The 22,609-nt window shown below is 41.0% G+C and overlaps 2 protein-coding genes across 8 annotated transcripts in view; one reads left to right on the top strand and one right to left on the bottom strand.

The window, feature by feature from the left end:
* The window catches only part of FIG4 (FIG4 phosphoinositide 5-phosphatase), an 82,799-nt gene extending 60,770 nt beyond the window's left edge, over positions 1–22,029 (bottom strand). For 2 of the 4 annotated variants that reach the window (XM_054820544.1, XM_054820543.1), the window contains exons 1-6: positions 21,755–22,029; positions 9,435–9,533; positions 8,249–8,372; positions 5,052–5,208; positions 3,693–3,743; positions 1,990–2,138 (exon numbers count right to left, since the gene is read on the bottom strand). In XM_054820544.1, coding sequence (XP_054676519.1) covers positions 1,990–2,138; positions 3,693–3,743; positions 5,052–5,208; positions 8,249–8,372; positions 9,435–9,533; positions 21,755–21,826 — 652 coding nt within the window. In that variant the 5' untranslated portion in view covers positions 21,827–22,029. Of the gene's footprint in view, positions 1–1,989; positions 2,139–3,692; positions 3,744–5,051; positions 5,209–8,248; positions 8,373–9,434; positions 9,534–13,233; positions 13,306–21,754 lie in introns of all 4 variants that reach the window. The other 2 variants (XM_054820545.1, XM_054820546.1) reach the window with 2 other exon arrangements.
* The window catches only part of AK9 (adenylate kinase 9), a 76,826-nt gene continuing 75,319 nt past the window's right edge, over positions 21,103–22,609 (top strand). For all 4 annotated transcript variants that reach the window (XR_008576401.1, XM_054820540.1, XM_054820541.1 and 1 more), the window contains exon 1: positions 21,103–21,587. The gene's annotated coding sequence lies outside the window, so the exon portion shown is untranslated. The remainder of the gene's footprint in view (positions 21,588–22,609) is intronic.

The following is a 22,609-nucleotide window of genomic DNA, read 5'->3' as shown; positions in this document are numbered from 1 at the left end:
GTATTTAAAAGGCATGGTGTTCTATTACTACCTAAGAAGGCTAGTTGAATCTCCACAGCTGTTTGAGACCACTTTTACAGCAATGTATTAATTATGAATCAAAGATAGCACTGTTATTTCTGATATTTCGAGATTAAACAAGGAAAAAAGTGGTGGCCCATATACAAAAAAAAAGTAATTTTTTTGACAAGCATTCAGATAATTAGTACAAGTCACAGGGTAATAAAACATAAAAACCACCAACTTCAACAGAATGAAATCCAATATTAAGAATTTCAGGCGAGACTTGGGGGCGGGGGGCAAAAGGGAGAGAAAGGAGTTTTCTGGTCTGGCTTGTCATCTTCACACTCTTACAAATGTGTTAGATTCAAAGTGACAGCTGTAGTTTTCAACTGAAATATGTATTTTTTTCTTAGACTTCCTAATAGTGCCTACTAAATCAAGTTGATACATTTGACATTTGACACTGTCGCACACGACATCCTTGTCTCTAAATTGGAGAGACATGGATTCGATGGATGGACTACTTGGTGGATAAGGAATTGGCTGGATGGTCGCACTCAAAGAGTTGTGGTCAACGGCTCAATGTCCAAGTGGAGAACAGTGACGAGTGGCATTCCTCAGGGGTCGGTACTGGGACCGGCACTGTTCAACATCTTTGTCGGCGACATGGACAGTGGGATCGAATGCACCCTCAGCAAGTTTGCCGATGACACCAAGCTGTGTGGTGTGGTCGGCATGCTGGAGGGATGGGATGCCATCCAGAGGGACCTTGACAGGCTGGAGAGGTGAGCCCGTGCGAACTGCATGAAGTTCAACAAGGCCAAGTGCAAGGTCCTGCACGTGGGTCAGGGCAATCCCAAGCACAACTATAGGCTGGGCGAGGAATGGATTGAAAGCAGCCCTGAGGAGAAGGACTTGGGGGTATTGATTGATGAGAAGCTCAACATGAGCCGGCAGTGTGCGCTTGCAGCCCAGAAAGCCAACCGTGTCCTGGGCTGCATCAAAAGAAGTCTCACCAGCAGGTCAAGGGAGGTGATCCTGCCCCTCTACTTTGCTCTTGTGAGACCCCACCTGGAGTACTGCGTCCAGCTCTGGGGGCCCCAGTACAGGAGAGACATGGAGCTGTTGGAGAGAGTCCAGAGGAGGGCCACGAAGCTGATCAGAGGGCTGGAGCACCTCTCCTATGAGGACAGGCTGAGAGAGTTGGGGTTGTTCAGCCTGGAGAAAAGGTGGCTCCGGGGAGATCTAATTGCGGCCTTCCAGTACCTGAAGGGGCCTACAGGAAAGATGGAGAGGGACTGTTTATCAGGGAGTGGAGTGACAGGACAAGGGGTAATGGGTTTAAGCTAAAAGAGAGTCGATTTAGATTAGATGTTAGGAAGAAATTCTTTACTGTTAGAGTGGTGAGGCACTGGAACAGGTTGCCAAAAGAGGCTGTGGATGCCCCATCCCTGGAAGTGTTTAAGACCAGGTTGGATGAGGCTTTGGGCAATGTGGTCTAGTGGAGGATGTCCCTGCCCGCAGCAGGGGAGTTGGAACGAGATGATCTTTGAGGTCCCTTCCAACCCAAACCATTCTATGATTCTATGATACTAACTTCATACAATTCCTCTGTCGTCAATATTTTCCAACATGAAAGAAAAAAGATTTATTAGTACTTAATCAGCTATTGCTTCCCACTCTCTCTGTAATTCATTCCTATTGGGAGTCTTACAAGTCAGCTGAATATTCAATTGCTGAAAAATGTCAGTATGGTCAATTATCTACCTGAGTTGCAATGTAAATTAACAAAACTATGATTAATCACCTCTAGAAATTGTATTGTTCAAATTCAAATGTCTGTAATTGGCACTTTACATAATCTTTTATTAACTCACAACTGTTATGAGACTACTGATCAATACAGATGACCCAAATGTTTCTCAAAAGTAAACTTAAATGTACTCATGACCAACAATGTTAGTTTAATTAAGCATATTTGCTTACCACTTCCACCCTGTGTTGAAAGTCCTTCATCTTCAAATATATCAAAACTCTCCTGTCGGGTCTGGGTTGTTTCAGTTTTTAATATCTCAAGTGGCATTCTCAGGACAGTAAGATTATACTGAAGGGAGTGAGATAGATCATAGCTGTAACTGATAAACAGTTAACATTTATTAATAATTGTAGATGCACAGGACTTTTCTGAAAGCTCTTATTCTCCATCTGTACTTATATTTAACACGGTACTATTTTATCCACAAAAAGACTTTTAAACGTGACACACAGATTCTGATTCTGTAAGGGCAAATGATACAAATTATTTCCAAAAGAAGCTTTACAAACATAAAAGATGGTTACAGTACAATAGCTGAAATCGTATTTATATTCTTCTTATAACTGAAAACGTCTTTTGACCAAAGCAAATCAAACTTAATTCACTATGTCCCAAGAAGTAGTCCTGAAGATCAAAAATAGCTATTCCACCAGAAATAGTCATATATATAGACAATCTAATTTTTCTTAGATTTAAGTACGACTAACTACTACCTGAACTCAAAACAGCCAAACATTTGCTCCACAAAAACTGTATCTGTCATCAAATTCGTGACTGCAGCACAGCTGCATCTTACGACAGTGGCTACTGAATAAACAAAAGGGTTGTTTTGGGTTTTTTAATCAGTTCCATAACAGTAACAAATTCTGTTCAGGATTTATATTAAAACCATGCAGAAAAATATGCTATGATTTCAGCCAGGAACAATTTAAATTAAGCTGTTTATGTGTTTATCAGAGAGTCGTATAAGAACCTTCTTTCCCCTCTATGCACAACCACAGAAACAGTATACATTCATCATCTCCAAGCAGACAAAAAAAAAAAAAGTTGTATAATGTTAGGACTGGGAGACAAAGCATGGAAGAAAAACTCAGGTTTTATACTGTGAAAAAGCCTTCCCATGCAAAACAACAAAACAGACATGAAACTTTGTATGGTTTTGTCTTCACAGATACAGTTGTGACAAAAAGCCTTTATTTTCCCAGAAGGAGTATCTTCTAGACTGATATACCTTTTGGTACTTGCATGGGGTTTTTTTGTTTAGTTTTTTAAGTCTTAAAGTCTTCTAACTACTACTTTCTGCCGTCCCAAAGATCTCATGTGTAATAGTAGCTGGGAAACAGAAACTTGTCTTAGGTGTGGCACTTATCATACAATAAGCAACAGAATCGTTAATGGCTAGAAGGCCCTATGAAAGATGTACCCTATGCAGGCTGTATCTTAGATGAGGACCTATTTCTCTGTCTTTGTTTCTGAATCAAGGCAAAGCTTTTTTTCTGGAAAATGAGATCAAGAAAAAAACCTGACTGGAAAAGCAAACCCCCTGAAATAGAATACTTTCCCAAAGAGAGAACTTCTGCATAATCTGGCAAGGCTGAACTGTCAGTGGAAAAAGTAATTTCAGTGTCTACCTTCTACCATGCCACTAAAAGTTCTATAGTTTTTAACTTCATGGAGACTACATCCCTAATCAATTTGTTGAAGGAGAAAGCAGGTTCAAAAGAGGCAGATGAAAATGGACAAGCAGTGTGACTATGTGTCTTATTTCCCCAGAATACCAACCTAAAGATCGTGGGTATCAAAATCCAAAAGCAGAATCTTACAGCAAGTGTACGTACAGATTTTTTTAAAGGAGTTAGTAATTAATACCTACCTAAAATAGAAGTTGCTAGAAAGGTCCACATTTTGAAAGATTCTCAGATATCTAGCAAAATAATTCAAGTTAAAGGGAAAATTATTAGTTTAACCACACAGACCCCAAGAAGTTTTTCAGAAACTAAACTACAGATAAATGCTGTCTCTTGACAGATGTTCCCTTCCTATCTTATTGTAATTGTTTTGACAGGTAATTCCACTAGAATGTCAGCATCTGGATTAAATAAACAAAATAGCCTTTTTTTTTTTTAATCCAGTGTCTACTCATGTACATACTCTGTTACGTTAGGCAGTTGTAAAGTTGTAGTTCTATTCTCCACAAATGTGTGTCAAATTCTCTAAGACTTACACAAGCAAACTCTCAACAATACTATACAAGAATTAAATATTTTCAGTTATTCTCAAATAAATGAACAAGAAAAGAAATATCTACTGCAACCTGTCATACCCTTGCAAATTCTCAGAAGCCATATGTCTGAGTAATGAAATGGCTAGATAATATGCTCTGCTGCATTCTAAGAGGGGAGACTGAGGTTTACCATTAGTCATACCTTAAAGTGAAAACTTCTTTAATAGTTACCATTGGCTTGATTTATTACCTGACATCAGTTTATTATAATCCATCGCTTTTTGACTATTCACACTTGGTACAGACTGAAAAGCAGTTTATTGATACCATTTGCCTGGTATTTTATAGAAGTAAGGTTACCCCACCCTGATAAAAACACCACCAGGATGTAGTTGTATGTTTCATACAAGGTTCCCTGAGGATCAAAGGCTTAAACTTCTTTCTTCAGAAAAATGTCACAGAAAGGAAAAAAGATGCTATACTTACCAGTGGATCAGTTTATCACCCTTTATAACAGCAAAATTCACAAGATTCTGACAGCACAGAATCATTAAATCGTCTACTCAGCAGTTTTTGAGGGGACAAAAGATCGGGGCACAAAAGATCTCTTCAGGTGAGATTAACACGATGGTACAGCTACTAACAAAAGAACAGTACCCCAAACAATACAAACCGGCATTAGCTTTCCTTTGCCCTTGTAAGAACACAAGTGTTTATATTGGATGCTTCCTTGTGCACATTTGCTAGGATGTAGCTTTGACATGTAGGTGACATGGAGATGTGGACAAAAAGCTCTGAAAGACTGTAACAGTTTCATTTACCCTCCAGGTTAGAGGCCACAGAACCTGTTGCCCATTCTCCATTCTTCCACACTAATTTATCAACTAGGATAAAATGGCTTGAATGACATACTAACAGAAGAAAATCCATCACTGAAATTTCTAGTTGCAGTTGACCGTTGCTTAGAAAATATTCAAAAAGTACACACTATTTACCACCATTATTTACCTGGCTTCATCAGGATGAGTGACTCTTACAGAGTCATTTGGAATGTAGATCATATTCGTATCTTCTATTTTATATATTGCATGACCTCCAATATCTGCCATTTTTCTTCTTTTTGTTATTAACACAATGTAGTAGCCTTCTAAAAACCTGACAAAACCTGTTAAAACAGCATTAAAATGCTATTAGTTGAATGTTTGCATTGATTTGATCAAACATATTTAGAAAAACAGTATCAGGTTTCAAGACTTCATAGAATTTTTGTTTGTTCTTAATGTTATACATAAATGTGCATATATACATATATACACACATACAAAAATATAAATAGTCTTACAATTGACCCCCAGTAAGTGTTAATCAATGAAGTACATAGTTTTTACTTTTTTTTCCTTCAGCTGTGCATATTTTTAATATTAGGTAGCAGAGTTAAGACACTGAAAATTCAGAATAAGTTGCTGTCTGCTCAAGATAGTTGTGTTTGATTTTTATAGGACTCTCATTGTTCAGAGCGAGGCATACTCTAATTACTGCAGATACCAAAAGGTTAGTTTTCCAGGGCAAGGAGGAATCCCAATGTACAATTTTGTTTTCAGGTTTATGCATTCTCTACTGGGGGGGGGGGGGGGCACAGAACAGCAAAAGGATTTGAGGGTACTATAACATCTTTGTGTTCTCTCCCCGTAACAGCAGGGAATTAAATTCCCTGTCTACAGCAGCATCTCCCCCAAATTAACTGTTCAGAGCATCAGGGGTAATCCTTTCTTTCTATTTGCTCTGTCAGGTACCAACACTTGGCCCCACTGAAGTCCAGAGGGGTAAGGAGGTAGAACAGGCAGTGTCTGGCTTTATTGCCCATAAAAAGAAGGCTTCTGAAACCTCCACCCCCAGTTCCTAACGCTACAGGGCATAGTCATGCTTCTTCACTAAGTTGCTTCTTTGGATGTCTCCATTACATATCATTAGGAAAAGAACATAACAAACCTTTAAATACAGTACAAATGTATAAATTTAAAAATAGAAATACGTAACCACCTCTGAACTCAAATTTGTTTTTAATACAGTATAGGCAGTGATACAGTAATACTAAGTTTTAGTAACTAATAAATTACATGAATTAGCTCTTGGAGGTAGCTGCTTTGATGGTTCGCTACTAGTAAAGAGCTTAAAACTCAGTCACTGCTGCACTGTCAACAAATATATTAATTGGGGGGGAAAAAGCCTCACAATTCACATTTTTACTTGTATTTATATTCAGTTCTTTTAGCTTTGCATTATATATTAAAGACAAAGGATGAGCAAAGCACACATTTTCCTCCCTGTCACTGCTGGAGGCTGCAACGTGATCGAATGAACTGCGATCTTTTTTTCAGCCTTATTAGCCCCCCTTGGAAAAATGCTCTCACCTGCACAAGGACAGGGGACCCTGCTGACAATAAGAAACAAAGCCTTCCATTCGAAGCAGCCAGATTATTGAATTTCAGTTGTTTAATAGCAAAGTTCTTCCTGTATCCTCTAGGTACTGAAATCACTTACATGAACAGTCTCTCTTCTTTAAATTTTACCAAACGTTATACCAAAGTCTGATAAGGAAGCCAGCCTTTCCCCTTGGCCTGGTTCTCTCCATTTAAAAGCAATTTCTAATTTTAAACACTCTACAGTGAAACAGAACTTAGCCTATCAGCACCCCCATTCTGAGTGCACTGAATGCACTCCCTCTGGTTAACAAAATAACCAGAGAACAGAACGAAGCTGTCCTTTCCATGTCTACAAAAAATAGCCCTGTCCTCCTGACCTGAGCCCGGAGGCAGAAATAAATGACCAGTTGCATTCCCCCAAATGACATGTTTATACAGGTATGATAAACATATCATACCTCTATAAATGTGTCAAGATGGAAGACATCTAAAGCACAGACTTTAAAAGTGCAAGATAATCTGAAGATCACTGAGAGCATGTTACTTCTAAAAAAAAAACTCAGTACACCATACCTGATAATCAATATATTTGCCCAGCTACAGAATAAAAGCTCTCCTGTTATGAAGAGTACATATAAACAAACATACAATTGGGATGCAAAATTTTCGTTGAACACAACCACTTTCCAACTAAATGTATTATCACATACTTAGATAGTGAGCACTGATGGCTTCTGCAAAAAAGGCCAGTGCTGCAAGACTGTTAGAAGCTTCTTTAGGTTTACCCATATTATTAATACTCTTAAATTAATAAGGAACATAAACCTTATCTGAGGAATTTCTGAAAAGTGGATCCATTGATAAGTTCCAAAATGCTTCACGGGCAAAAAGAATATAGAAGAAAGTTTGCATAATCTGTCACTTTAGACTAGAATAATACTAATATTTTCTTATGTTTTGGTTGTTATGCAAAATTCAGGAGCATCTTTTAAAGTAATTGCATTCTCCACCTCCTCTGCAGCTTTGGATTTAGATGTCCAGGTGTATATTGATGCAAATAAAGCACAAAGTATTCCTGGAGGCTGTCAGAGTACACATTAACATTTACTTTGTAGATATCACTATCAATATATTGACCTCAGTATCTGACAACAGGCAGGAAAGTAGTGACTTTCAGATGAATTTAGAAGCTATTAAATCCTTGAAGCAATTTTCTAGGATTATGGACAGCTGATCAGCATTTAAAAATTCAGTTGACATCCCAGTCAGTTACACTTGTTCAAATATGAAAAATAAATCTTTAAATATGTCACTGCAAAAAGTTAACCAAAAAGAAAATGAAGTCATCTTTCTGAATAGTGTGTGATGAAGAAATACAACCTAATAAAGGATGTCAACTTTTGTCTTCTTTTTTAAAAAAAAAAAACAAACCATCCCATGAGCTCTGGAATTCAGGAGGCCAATTTCCAGGTGATTTGTATCCTACAGTCAGTTGAGTTTGATGAGATCTTCAACCAAGCTTCTAGAGTTTGGCTATTTCCTACATCTCTCCCTTAGCAGCAAAAAAGAGACTAGTTACAGCACAACTCTCACCCCTGTACTGGCCACCTGTTTTCACAAAATACATAGAAACTTATTTATCTTTGCGAATGAAATTTCTCAATTCCCTTCAGTTTAAAAAAAAAAATAAAATCAAGGGGAGACAGAAAGACATACAGCGTGACACAGTAAGCCTCACCTCCTTAAGAAATAAGATTTTATAAAACCTAACAAAACACTTACCTACTACACCAAAAGCAGAGACAGCTCGAGATAACCCAGAAGAGCCCTTCTGCCCAATCTTTGTTCTGTTTCCCAGGTCTAAACGGCCAAGAAGTTCCCTCACCTCTTGTTGCGTATACACATGCTTTAAAATAAAAACTCACTTAAGTTACTGCTTTGGTAGTTAAATTTTATTTCATGACAGAGAAAAGCAGAATTAACTTAATATACCAAACATCTGCTCTACATCCTCTGTCTCCTGTTTCAGTCCTACCAACAAGTACAACAAGTTTTTTATGCACAAAATTCACTGTTGACTGCAATAGAAATAGTCATGGTCTCACGTGAATTCAAACATTTCTAAATCTTAAGTGTTAAGATTTTAAACCATAAACTTTCTGGAAAGGAATCAAGTCTTATTCTATTACGTACATTAAAACTCTTGTTGCTGCTGTTTATTTTGCTTCAGATATGATATATCAGAAACACTAAAAATTTGGCTAGATAGTAATTAAATGTATTTGCACTTAGAACAGCATAGCTGAATGAAAGAAAACTATTGGGAGCTTATATGTAATAAACTGAAAAACTTGGGCAAATTTCATTAAAGTGAACATGGTGTTTGGAGATCTTGTGACCACTCCCACACTGTAACTAGTCAGTGTCATGCTAATACTGTATGCATCTGACTTACGAGGAGAGGCTGAGAGAGTTGGGATTGATCAGCCTGCAGAAGAGAAAGCTCAGAGGGGAATCTTATCAAGGTGTCTAAATACCTGGTAGAAGGGAGTAAAGAAGTCTGAGGCAGATTCTTCTCAGTGGCATCCAGTCAAAGGACAAGAGGCAACGGGCACAAATTGAAATACCAGAAATTCCATTTGAACATCAGAAAAAGCTTTTTTTACTGTGAGGACAGTTGAACACTGGAATAGGTTACCCGGAGACGCTGTGGAGTCTACAGTCATATTCAAAATGCAACTGGGCATGGCCCTGAGCCACCTGATCTAGTTGACATTGCTCTGAGAATGAGGGTAGGACTAGACAATCTCCAGAGATCCCCTCCAACTTCAATTATTATATGACTCTGTGATTCTATAACATACCTTTGTTGAAATAGATTAAATGTGTAATATTTAAATGCAGCCCAATATAGACAGTATTATTTGGAATAACTGGAAAAAACCCAATTAAATAGAGAGGTACTCACCTTATCATCAATTATAACCAAATCCTTTGGTTCAGTGCGATCTATTTTCAAAACACGGTATTTGGTTTCTGCAGGATTACTTCCAACGAGAAAATACCGCTACATTAAAAAAAAAAAAAAAAGTAGTCAGAATAGTATAAAAGATAAAGCAACCAAAGCCTATTGTATCATAAGACATCAACAATGTCATTTATCTAGATGTATTAGGTCTGGCTGAGATAGAGTTAATTTTCCCTATAGCACCCCTGCTAGCACTGTGCTTTGTAGAAAGGTGTTGGTAACACACCAGTGCTGTGGCCGCTACTGAGCGGTGCTGGCTCAGCACCAAGGCTGCCTCTCCAACACTTCCCCCTCACCAGTGGGCTGGGGGTGGGCAAGACCTTGGGAGGGGACACAGCCAGGACAGCTCACCCAAACTGACCACAGGGATATTCCATACCATATGACATCTGGTCAGCAATAAAAGCTGAGGGAAGGGGGGGCAGGAGGGGGTATTTGTTATTACGATGTTTGTCTCCCAAAGCAACCGCTACGTGTACTGAAGCTCTGCTTCCCAGGAAGTACCCGGATATTGCCTGCTGATGGGAAATAGAGAATAAATCTTTTGTTTTCCTTTGCTTCCATGCACAGCCTTTTGCTTTATTAAACTGCCTTTATCTCGAGTTTTTTTCCATCTTATTTTCTCCCTTACCCCTGTCCAGCTGACAAGGGGAGTGATAGAACAGCTTGGTGGGCACCTGGTGTCCAGCCAGGGTCAGCCCACCACACTGGACTAGATCCATTGCAACCACCATCAAATATGTAATATTCCACATGGACTGTTAATAAACTGGTTTAGACATCAGTACCTTAGGTAGGTACATTTGTATGCAATCAACCTTTACAACTTAAAAGACCTCATTCTCTCCACTGTACAAGGAGGGGAAAAAAATTTAAAATTGAAGAAAAGTAAAAACTTGTTTAGAGAGGAAAAAAATGTAACTTACATCTGTAACTTACATCAGGCACTGTCCAGCTATGCCCTGCCCCAGCCATTACTGTCTTCTCATTTACTTTGTAAAATTTAACAGAAGCTTATATACACAAGTTTGTAATTTTTCATGATCTAAAACTACTGTTGCTATATTGTAGTCCATTGCTATTTCTGCCAACTAGTCTTTCCTAGTCCATACTAAACACAGAAAAATTGTAAGTACTTCAGTACTGCAAGTTTCTTCATTTTTTATTTATATTTAGTATGATAGATTTCTTACCAATGTTCTTTCACAACACTCAAGTTTAATTTGACCAGCCACGCTGGTTAAAAATACTATTTTTTTTTTAAAGAAATAGCTTTATTTCTCATTTAAAATATGAAAGAAAGACCACAGACAAACATATAATGTGCCCACTGCTCATTTGAGGGAAACCATAAATCAATTTTTACATTTAGAGGAATTAACAGTAAGCACAGGTTGCAGGACTGGCTTGCTATAAGTAGCTCTCATTTTACTAATTCATTTCATCAGTGTGATGCTACCACACAGCAAGGTGTAACTCATTAATAATGCTCAGCCTAGTAGGAAAGCATGGCAAATTCATGTGCATCTATGCACATGTGATCTTAACTCTAAAAGTCACATGGATTTAAGATGTGAGAGAAGAAATCAACAATAACAGTCACACAAATCTCAGAATTTCATAATTTATACCAATTAGATGTTAAGAAACATCTTTACTGCCAAAATACTTAAGGTGAAAGAACTTAAAGCCCTCTCCAGCTTCCTTCAAATCACAAAAGCATCTAGATAGTCAGCAAGCTCTAACAAAGAAAATAAAATACTTAACTTTAAGAGCTAGAAAAGGAAACACCACCAACTCCTGGCTCCACCTTGTACACTGACATTACAGTGCTTCCTGAATGCCAAGTTCTGCTGTTTACTCCTAAATGATAGTAAAGAAGGCCCTTGAAAGTCATATACCATCGTAGCACTCCCTCACTGAGGCAGGACTTTGGCACAGGAAACTCTTTCCTGCTGGCACAGCCCAGGCTCCCCAGCCCGCCCCCCGCAGAGAACCCTCGCAGGAGATCCCTTAGTGCCAAGTTCTGCGCTTCCCAGGAGGGAAATCATAACGACAGGGAGTGGGTCGGAGTCCCCACTGCGTGGCACTGAATGGTACAGAGATGGAGGATGGAGCTCTTCTGCTGGTATCACCCATCAGCAAGAGACACCAAACCACTAAGACAGACACTTGCTTAGACCATGCCATCATACCACCTTTTTCTTCACGCAGCAGAAGGTGAATGGGCAGGAGGAACTATCATATTCATTTGTAATACACAAATGATAAGTTAGTTTGCATTTTAAGAGTGCTGCTTCTTTATTTGTACAAAATTGTTAATTAATTAAAGCTAAATTACTTTAAGTAGTCCATAAGATGACAGACAGAGAGCTGGGATTGTTCAGCCTGGAGAAGAGAAGGCTCCGGGGAGATCTAATTGCGGCCTTCCAGTACCTGAAGGGGCCTACAGGAAAGCTGGAGAGGGACTGTTTATCAGGGAGTGGAGTGACAGGACAAGGGGTAATGGGTTTAAACTAAAAGAGAGTAGATTTAGATGTTAGGAAGAAATTCTTCACTGTGAGGGTGGTGAGGCACTGGCACAGGTTGCCCAGAGAGGTTGTGGAGGCCCCATCCCTGGAAGTGTTCGAGGCCAGGTTGGATGGGGCTTTGGGCAACGTGGTCTAGTGGAGGGTGTCCCTGCCCATGGCAGGGGGGTTGGAACTAGATGATCTTTGAGGTCCCTTCCAACCCAAACCATTCTATGAGTCTATGATAATACTGCAATACAGGTAAGTGATCTCCCTCCATGTCCAGCTCATTCAATGAGCGTAATTGCTTCCCTATAGAAGACACCTATGGTTACCGACAAATCATCCTGCATAAAAATAGAACAGTGTAACTTTAAAATGGTTGTCCAAACAGCAGTTTGGACCAAAGACCACATTTAAAATTGGAACATGGCACATGAGACACAGGAAGAGAGAGGGATGGATATAGAGTTGCAAATGCTATTATTAAGGAAGTTCAGCTGAATACTTCTCCATTTTAATAGACTGATAAAACATAAGGAAGGGCTATGAGGAATGCATCATTCACATCAGCTTGGCAGCTGCTACAGCGAGCTATGCACAAATACAGTGCCAGTTTTAACTGCTGCTGCTGAGAACAGCAGCAGAGTTAGGTAAGAATTGTATCTGCAGACTATGGTAGCAACCACCATAATGAATGGTACTTAACAAGCTCTCTCTGAAGTCCTTTAAGGACTAATTTAGGAGTTTTGTATTAAGTTAAAAACCAAGGCTGTGTAATGTATTAAGGAAGGTCAGTTGAGAACAGCGTCAAAACCCAACATAAACAGACATAAATGAAGCCACCTTCTTAGAAAGCCAGGCAATGGGAAATCTCTGTTTAGCAAATGGAAACTTTACCCACCGCACGTTAGAGGATATTCTTGTGGAAGTAATAAAGAAGGAAACATCTGCAAAAACTTTTTAATTTGGACTAGTCCTGAAAACTAAGAACCTGAAATTAGACTTCTACTTGGGAAGTTTTCAGGACTGGCTAACAATCAACAATCCCAAAATTACTCGAAAAATGGTGTGATATGCCAACTCACACTCAACCTTCAAAATCTGAAATGAAAATAAAGGTGATATGAAAACTAACAAAGCAAAAATTAAACAAAAAAAGACATTTCAGCATTAGCTGCTTCTGCTACCTAATTTATGCATCTAACGAATAAATAAGTCTGTCTTACTGGATGATATGCAACACAAATGAAACCGTATCAGTGACATGTACCGCAATTAAATTTGCCATCACATGAATCCTAGGAAAGAATAAAGAAAAATACCAAATCAACACAACACAGAGCATGTAACACCAAATAAATTAAATTCTGAGGTTGTAATATAATTGCAAAATTAATCAATGCTAAAATGTGCTGTACTATTTACAACTATTTTGATTAACAGAAATCATGACAGTAAAAGAAATGAGAATCCAAAAGTAAGCTACAGAAACCTTTCTGGGAGTTTCTATCCTTATTCTTTTATTCCATTTATTACTAAGTTGAACTGAATAAATTGAAGTATTGTCCACATCTCGAACAATTCCACTCCACAGCAAAACCACTGCATTTAGATAAATGGACAACCTTGACCAACAAAGTACTTTCTCAACAGAACAGTACACCAGGAGAAACTGTGCAGACTTCCTCGTACTACTCTACCGAAGTCCTTCAACCATCATCTGAGATGAAACATGCTGTTTCCAGGTTTAGTTTGTCCTTGGCCTTTGCTGAAACTTGTAAATAAGTGCACTTTACCAACCACAGCACCGCATCATACAGCTATGAGATCTGGACTGAAGCTGAATTTATTGCACAATTATCACTAAGCAACAAGATAGGAACGATCATTAGTCACTTCCACCTGGGACTGACTTTTAACCAAAGCAATCTAATTGAACGGCTTTACACCCTCCTTTATCAAGCTCTTGACTTGGTCAAACCAATAAAAATAGATTCTTCTAAAAGGAGTCTAAACAAAATAAAAAACTTAATACAAATTGTTGTTTGTAATGGCAGATTAATAGTTCTGAAATCAAACATTCTGCCCACAAGTATTTTGTTTTTCTTCAAGAAGATTACTTCTTAGAACTCCTGATCTAGAACTCCTGTATAGACTAATTATCATTAAGAAACGTTAGCACTGTAAAGAACTTACTTCACTCATCAGTTAAAAAGCAACATGTTTAATCAGCAGGGAAAAAGAAATTAAAATACACTAAAAGTTACTTTAAAAATACAGCAGCACACTAATACAGCCAATTTTTAAACCTGCAAATAGCATACAGAAAACACTTAGGAACTTACACAAAATGCTTGCAAAAGATACCCATTGAGCCAATGGATATGTCTAAAAATACGAAGCTCTAAGGAAGCACGGTGGGTTGACCCTGGCCAGCTGCCAGACGCCCACCCAGCTGCTCTCTCGCTCCTCAACAGGCCAGGCGGAGAAAATGAGATGGAAAAGGTCATGGGTCAAGGTAAAGACAGGGGATTGCCTAACATTTACCATCAAAGGCAAGACAGACTTGACTTGGGGTAAAATGACTGTAATTTATTGACAATTAGAATGGATTCTGATAGCAAGAAACAAAGATAAATTAAAATACCTTCCCCCCCCCACCCCTTCTTCCCAGGCACAGCCTCACTCCCAACTCCTCTACCAGCACAGGGGGGCGTGAAATAGGGGTTTGCGGTCAGGACGTAACAGTTCCTCTCTGCTGCTCCTTCCACCTCACTCTTTTCCCTGCTGGAGCGTGGGTCCTTGCCGCAGGCTGCAGCTCCTTCAGGAAATATCCCCTGCTCCAGCGCGGGGACACGATACAGGAAGGTATTTACGTGCTAGTCACACTTTCTGTCAAACCGAAGAAACACGCTGGGTTGCCAGATGAGAAACCTTCATGTGAACGCTGACTTTGGATCAGCACACTATTAATGCTCTGCTTTAAATTATGCTTAACCGGGCAGCGCAATGGGAGCTGTCACCTGCCATCAAACCTCCACCCTCCTTCACAGCAGGCATACAGTTATGCAAGAAAAAGCCTCTTCCTCAAATTTTGTGGTAGTTTTAATAAGTACTGAACTTGATTGTAGATCATAAATCTTCAAGGCATAAACAAGATATTAAATAGGGTAAAAAAAGTATAGGTTCAGCCTTTTTTCTCTACTACACCAAAGAAGGGAAGAAAAATAATTACACCTAGATGTAAGGTACGGTGAAAACTCTACTATGATCTTTCTATAGAACCTACAGCAATTAAGGGAGTATCTATCTTTCATCTCTCATAGAAACTGGCAGAATGAGATGAAGAAAGGAAGAGATGATGAGGGGCAAAGAGAGGTACCTGAAAATAGCCTGCTTCCTGTAATCTACTGAAACTCTTCAAAAGATGCTCTTTCAAGACGAGAAATTTTAAGAACACACCCTGCCAAGCACCACTCTTGGGCCATGTAGGAATGGCTACCGACTCCGCATCCTACAGCCACAGCATTCGGTAATTCCCTTTTGTCCCAGGGCAACCAAAGCTTTTTTGTCCCAAACAGGACTTTGTTCTTCCTGCTCCAATGAGGGGTTCCTCAAGATTCTCCCTTCTAATTTTCAGCTAAATCTATTAATCATCAATCTATACATTTTCCTTTAGCCAAATACCTCTCCCCTCTTTAGCATCTATTCTGCTGGAAAGCTTTCAGAAACACAGAAACATTCAGAAACGTGTAGATGTGGCGCTTAGGGACGTGTGGTGGTGAACTTGGCAGTGCTAGGTTAACGGTTGGACTTGATGATCTTAAAGACCTTTGCCAACCTAAACGATTCTATGATTCTTTAAGTAATTGGATGCCTTCTCAGCACTCACTTCAACAGACTAAAGAAATCTTGCTGTCTCTTTGCTCCTCCCAAGACATCTCTAGCCCATGTTACCTTACTGGACCTGTTCCTGGTTGAATTCTTATTTCTTAAATGAATATGGACAGAAAATGTACACAACGTACCATACAAGGTCTCATTATATAGATACATTAGTATTTCTCATTAATGACCATACTACGAAAGACCACATCTGCCTTCTTCAGAGTTGTACTTCATCAGCGGCTCAACCTCCCTCCCGCTCTTCAGCTAAAACACCCAGATCCTCCTTCTCTACTGCTTCTGAATTGAAAAACTCTCAACAAACTTTTATTGGTGTGTAATCTGCCCTAAGGTGCATGAAGTTTCACAGTATATCATTCCATTTCAAATTATTTCTTTTATCTACTCCGAAGGGTCGTCACTGTTTCTTGCTATCTTGTAATCTGATTATCCTCATTATTGGCAACATTTCAAAACTCTAAATCAGAGCTGACCCACATTTTGGGCTAATAACATTACTGAAAATGCTGAAGTATATTGGTCCTAAAAACCATTATTTGAAAAAAACCCAAAAAACCAACAAATCAACCCTATAAGATGATTCCTTATTCACTTCATACTAACTTCTCTACTAACCTCCCTTCTTCCATTAGCGAAGCCAGAGATTTTCCTTGTGGCACTGCACCTCCATAAAGGAGTTGGTTTAAATACATAAGGCCATCTAATTTTTAGATGAAAATGTGCAAAACCACCAGGTTAATCTGATAGCATCTTAGTAACTCTAGACTGCATTTTATGTTATTTACCTGGATTTTCAATCACTTTCCTACAGAAAATTACGTGCAGGACTTCAGAATGGATTAAATATTCCACTTGTGATATTCCCGTCACAGCACCGCCCCTGACTTGAACAACTTGAAAATATTTACAGTCATTCCACTGTTTAGTATGCCTACACCTTCAAATTTCCAGGATGGAGATAATACTACCCTTCAACTACAGCATGTTGAATATATTGAATTTTATTTCTACCCCAACACCGACTGTTCCCTTTTTTATAATGTAATTCTTGTCACTCATTTTATCTTCACCCTTCGTTCAGTACATTCATACTTACAAAGTACATTCTTACTTTAAACAAGGAAAAATACTCATTTAGTTTTAGGGCCATAACAAACTTCACTTTGAAAATAAAAAATAGTGGCAGAAAATATCTGGTTTTCTTCACCCTTCCAATACATTTAAATACATCAATTTGCGACCATTTATCCACAAACCCCTCATCACCATTCCATCCTGAAAAGTGAATTCACGACAATATACTGTAAGAGTATACGTCTCCCATTGATCTAGTAACTACATGACGACACCCAGGGCAACACAGGACAAAAGAAATAAAACATATTTTTCCAAACAACGTAGGCAGACCTTTGAAGGTACATCTTTCACATGCAGTGTGGTGCTACCACTTTTGAACTTTATTTTTGTTCTGCCTGAACAGCATATACTGTTCAAAACTTGCGGTGTTCTCATCACTGCTATTCCACCAAGTATCTGCTGTACTCATGAATGGTCTCAGACCCCACATACACCAGTTGATTAAGTTTCTCTATTCTTTTGTCCATTTATCTGACGCTATATCAAGACATCCAAGACAGAAACAGTGCTTTCCTGAGTTCTGTAAACTCCTCCTCTTGTCCCAACTCTGTCCTCTGCTCCATTACGTCATCGTCATTCCTGGAACGCCATTATAGAGGGAATGCAACAGTCAGCTGAGAGGGGTTGTCTTCTGCTAATGAAATCACTCTGGACAGACCAAATCTCACAGCCACTTCTAGCTAGAAAATTATGATAGCTAACGGTTGCCCAGTAGATTGTTCATTACTTTCAACATTTTTAAATGCATCAGATAACCATCTATATAAAGCAATGCACTTCATAATTCAGTAAAAATTCTGTAGCTTTATCTATGAAATCATCTTCTACATTAGTTTCTCCAATTTGACGACAGAATAACTTCAGCATTAAAAAAGCAAACCTGTGAAAGGAAATATTAAAAAAAAAAAAAAAAAAGAGACCCTCAAAAAACTCACAGAATTTCCCCTAGGGAAGAGGGCAGAAAAATCTACAGGTAATTATGCTAGTCACATTGCTTAATAAGCTTGTGCAAGTAATTTGGATGCTGTGGAGATGGAGATTGTAGAAGAACCTGATTAGAATAAAATAACATTAATTAAGCCTCATAATATCCTGAAAGATAGGCAAGTGATATGCCTTTACAGAGATGGCACAAATTGACTTGTTCAGCGTCACACCACCTCAGGGGGATGATAATTTCCAATGAACTAACCTACAGCTTTCAGGTGGGCTTCATTTGGGGGATACACAAAGGTTCCATCTTCTCCTGAAGAAGAAAGGAAAATATCTTTTGTTTCTCATTAGTCATATTGTTGAAATATCTTTACTGCCCTCTGGCGTGCATTTCAGCAGTAAATATATGCATAAAATGAATGATAATTGGCATTGATCTGAATACGACTGCTTCAGTTCATTTTTCTGACTACTTCTAAACAAACCCTCAATGTCCTAGGACAAACAGGAGCTACAATTCACATCTCCATGGTATTTATTGACTCAAAGTGTCAGTTTAAAAGGTAGGTCTCAGCAACTACTCTAAACACTAATACAAAAAATAGAATTTTGCTTTCTGTTGCTTCAATTGGCACTGTGAATTCAGTTCTCCTCCCCTCTAGGAGTCTTTCTTGTTTGACTCCAATAATGCTATCAGAGCCTTTCCTGTTTGACTTAAACAATGCTACTGTAATTCTTCACTCAAAAAAAGTCAACCAAAAAATCCTCCCTCACCATTTCCACCTCCATTTCATCTCTTCCTCCTTTAACATATCAATTTCACCTCTTCCTCCTTTAACACAAAGGGGTTTTACAGGAATAAGCAGTACGATCAGTGTGCGCCGTGTTTCTCCCACCCACTGCTGAAAACTTCGGTCATCCCTTCCTTGCCCACTCAAGGACTCCACAAGGACTCTTAGGCTACAGTTTCACATTATTCCGTATCTGATATAACTCCTGGTCCCACATACTCACATTGTATCTAGCAAGCAAATGGCCTTAGGGAAATCAAAAGAGTAATCTGAACCAGGAGAAAGCTATTCAATTTTATGTCTGGGTGATGCTTCCGTCATATCAGTGACTAACTGTCACAGCTGGCAACTGTGTGATTGTGAGATTTTATGCAAAGGAGGCTGCATGAGGAGTTCCTTGGGGAGAAGAAGTGGGAACTTTTGTCAGCAGCCCAATGTGACACTGAATCAGCTGTAACAGCAAATTTCCCTCTCAAATTCTCTGTGACCTGATCAAGCCTGAAGTCAGGTTTTGAGCCCCCCAGTAAAAGACGGATGTTGACATACCAGAGTGACTCCAGCAGAGAGCTACCAAGATGATCAGGACAGAGCATGTGATGCACTGGGAGAGACCGAGAGAACTGGGTTTGTTTAACCTTCAGAAAGCTTTGGCAGGATCTTACTGCTGTCTGAAACTATCTAACAAGAAGGTGTAGATAACACAGAGCCAAGCTCTTCTGAGGGGTGAACAGCAGATGGACAAAATGCAACAGATACAAGTTGAAACATGCAACGTTCCAATGTAATACATGGAATTTCTTCCCCATCCCCCTGCCTCCTTTTTTTTTTTTAAACCATGAGAGTGGTCAAGCACTATAACGTGTTGTGTGCAGAGGCTGTAAAATCTCCGTACTTGGAGATATTCAAAACTCAGCTGGACACAGCCCTGAGCATCATGCTCTTGTTGAAGCTGCTTTGAGCAGAGGGCTGGACTAGATGAACTCCAGAAGTCTGATTTTATTAAGGCATCAACCCTTTTCAAATAATTACTCCAAACTGATTCCTGTAGCATTTTCCTTTGGAAAAAAAAGAGACTAGAATTTGAATTTCAAAATGCAAAGGACTGCAATTCGCAGTAGTGTAGCATAGTTTTTTACTTTTTAGTAACAACATATAACCATAGGAAATACTACTTTTATATCACCCCCCAGCAAGTGACTGAATAAGCAGCTTTGGGACATCATTACTGAGCTGAGACATTTCAAATGGCACATGCTGATCCACAAACCACTACCTCTCATAGCTGATCAAAACCATCAGGCCTCCTTGCATGATCAGAACTACTGGATATGCCCCTTACTGAATTCTGAACACAGCAAAGCACGGGCAAACCCGCCCGTTTGGGCAGATGCTGCCAACTGCCACTAGCCAGATGTGAAAGACTGTGGTTCCTGAACTAACAGGATCAGCTCGAGAGGCCTAGAGAGTTGTAGTTTGCTGGCAGAACCCTAAAGCGAAATATTGTCTCTGTAAATAACAGGTTGTCTCTCAGCAACTGAGTCTTAAAGCTCAGTGAGAAGTAAGCCAGATATCAGTGCATGTCAGTCACAAAGCGCCAAATCTCAGCTACCTGAAAAGTAGCATGAGTTGTCAGCCAAGATCAACTAAATTCAGTAATTCAGGAATTATATTTCCCCACTGCACTCTCCCATATAGCAATAATTTAGCTGAAAATAAAACAACAGTGTTTTCCGGCAATGCTGAGGAAGCTGCATTAAGGCAGCGATCAAAATTCCTTTATGCATAGGGAGGAAAAAAGTAGCATTCTGGAAAGCAAGAGTAACCTCAATTTTTCAATTTACTGGTACCAATAATCCTGCATGCTTTAACCTGCCATTTTCGTATGTTTTCAAGAGGCTATGCTGACTTCACTGTAAAAACTATCTTTCTATTATCACTACAGATAACATCTGAACTTAAAACTAGAGCTAATCGTGGCACTTAAAGCCATGATACCTACCTGTCCAAAACTACCTCAAGTGAAAAACCAACATACTACGAAACAAAAGAAACTACGCAAAGACATTTGATTGGGAGCTAAAGGACGATAAATGCAGTGATATTATTCCAGGTTACTGACACCAAGAATCGGACTCTGACTCACACAGGAGCATGCTCATCACACAGCTGAAGAAGCAATTACCAGGCAAACCTCCAGTCCACTTTGCCCACGGCAAAATGTACCGTGAATAGCACATCCCTACAGTTTCTGCAAAAGAATGCTAAAAATCTTCAACAGCTTACTTCCAGAGGTCAGCCTGAAAACTCTGGAAGTTGCTCCACAAGCCATTCAGCTGACGAGAACCGAAATCTCTCAGAAAAAATAAATAGGTGTGGGTGGTAACCACTTCAGCCATGCTGTTTAAATTCTTAATTCAAATCTTTTTTAATTCTGGACAACTTCATCCGCCTAGTTTCAATTCACCAGCGTACAGGAGTCAGAACCGCTAGCCCGGCTGAGCGAGGCCAGCCACGCAACAAAGCAAGCGAACCCCAAGAGCAGCAGCAGCAGCACTGCGGGGCCCAAACCTCCCCGCCCGCAGCACCGGCGCTGCCCCAGCTGCCGCTCCCGCCGCCTGCCAGCGCCGGCCTTCAGCTTCCAGCACTGCGTCACCTCTGATTCTCGACCTGCGTACGCTAACAGCGCTTAGGTCAGAAACCACCTCTTCGCTTAAGAGACACGGTGAAGACAAGAATTTTAAAAACTTGTTTAGTTATTGGTATGTTTTGAATGTGTGACCAAAAAAAAAAAAATCCAACGAAAGAAGAGAAAGGTAAGGAAGTTTTTTGACAAGCTGCAGGCCGAGGCAGCACGACAGGGCGCAGGGGCGTCCTCCCGCTCTGCCTCACGCACGGCGCGGCAGCCCCCAGGGCGAGGGCCCTCAGGTGGGGCTCCTTCCCGCCCCCCGGGAGCGGCGGCGGCGGGGCAGACGCTACTTACAGCCCTGGTCTCGTACAGCACCAGCTTCTGCACTGAGCTGATCATGGGGGCGGCGGCGGCCGCCGCCGGCATGGCGGCTGCGCAGGGCTCGGGCCTCACCCCGGCCCCAAGGCACGGCAGGGGCAGGAGGGGCAGGGGGGCTGCCCGCCAGCAGCCGAAGGAGCAGCCGAGCTCCTGCCGGAGTAGGGGACACACACACGCACACAACAGGACTCAGAACCAACCCCAACCGCCCACTGCCGGGACGGGTGGAAGCCGGAAGTGCCGGCACGCCACCGCGCAGGCGCGCCCACGGCCGGGCGAGAGAGAGCGCCTGCGCCGCCGCCTGACGGGGCGGTGGAGCCGCGTCACGCGTGGCCCCTCGGCAGAGCGGCACGCGGGTCGCCGGGGCAGGCGAGGCGGCGGAGCCGTCAGCCGCCGCTCCCGCCGGGCCCCGCTCGTTGAGGGGTGCGGCGCACCCTGCCACTGCGGGCGGCTCCACCGACAGGGTCAGCACCAGGAACAGCTCCGAGCTCCCCTCCCCGCCGTGCCGCCCGCAGGAACCCCAGCGGCGCCTCCCTGCGCGGGGTGGGCGTTCCCGCCTCCATCCTCCTCCCGAGGGGGCGGGGCGAAGGGAAGGGGGGCGGTGCTCTTCGGTTGCCCGGGTTACGAGGGTACACAAGCCGGTGGTGCGGGGTGCGCGCGGCGGGCGTTGCGCCCTCACTCTGTCCCCTCCCTCAACGTAAGTGCCACCTCCCCCCCCCGCCTCCCGCCCCGTCCCTGAGGGGCGCCGACCGGGGGGATCATCTTGGCGCTGCCGGTCGGGGGCTTGCTGGCGGGGCAGGGGGGGAAACAAGGCCCCGCCAGGTATTTAGT

This window comes from Grus americana, chromosome 3, assembly GCF_028858705.1.
Source record: "Grus americana isolate bGruAme1 chromosome 3, bGruAme1.mat, whole genome shotgun sequence".
Lineage (NCBI taxonomy): Eukaryota > Metazoa > Chordata > Aves > Gruiformes > Gruidae > Grus > Grus americana.
This window is presented reverse-complemented; position numbering and strand designations above follow the sequence as displayed.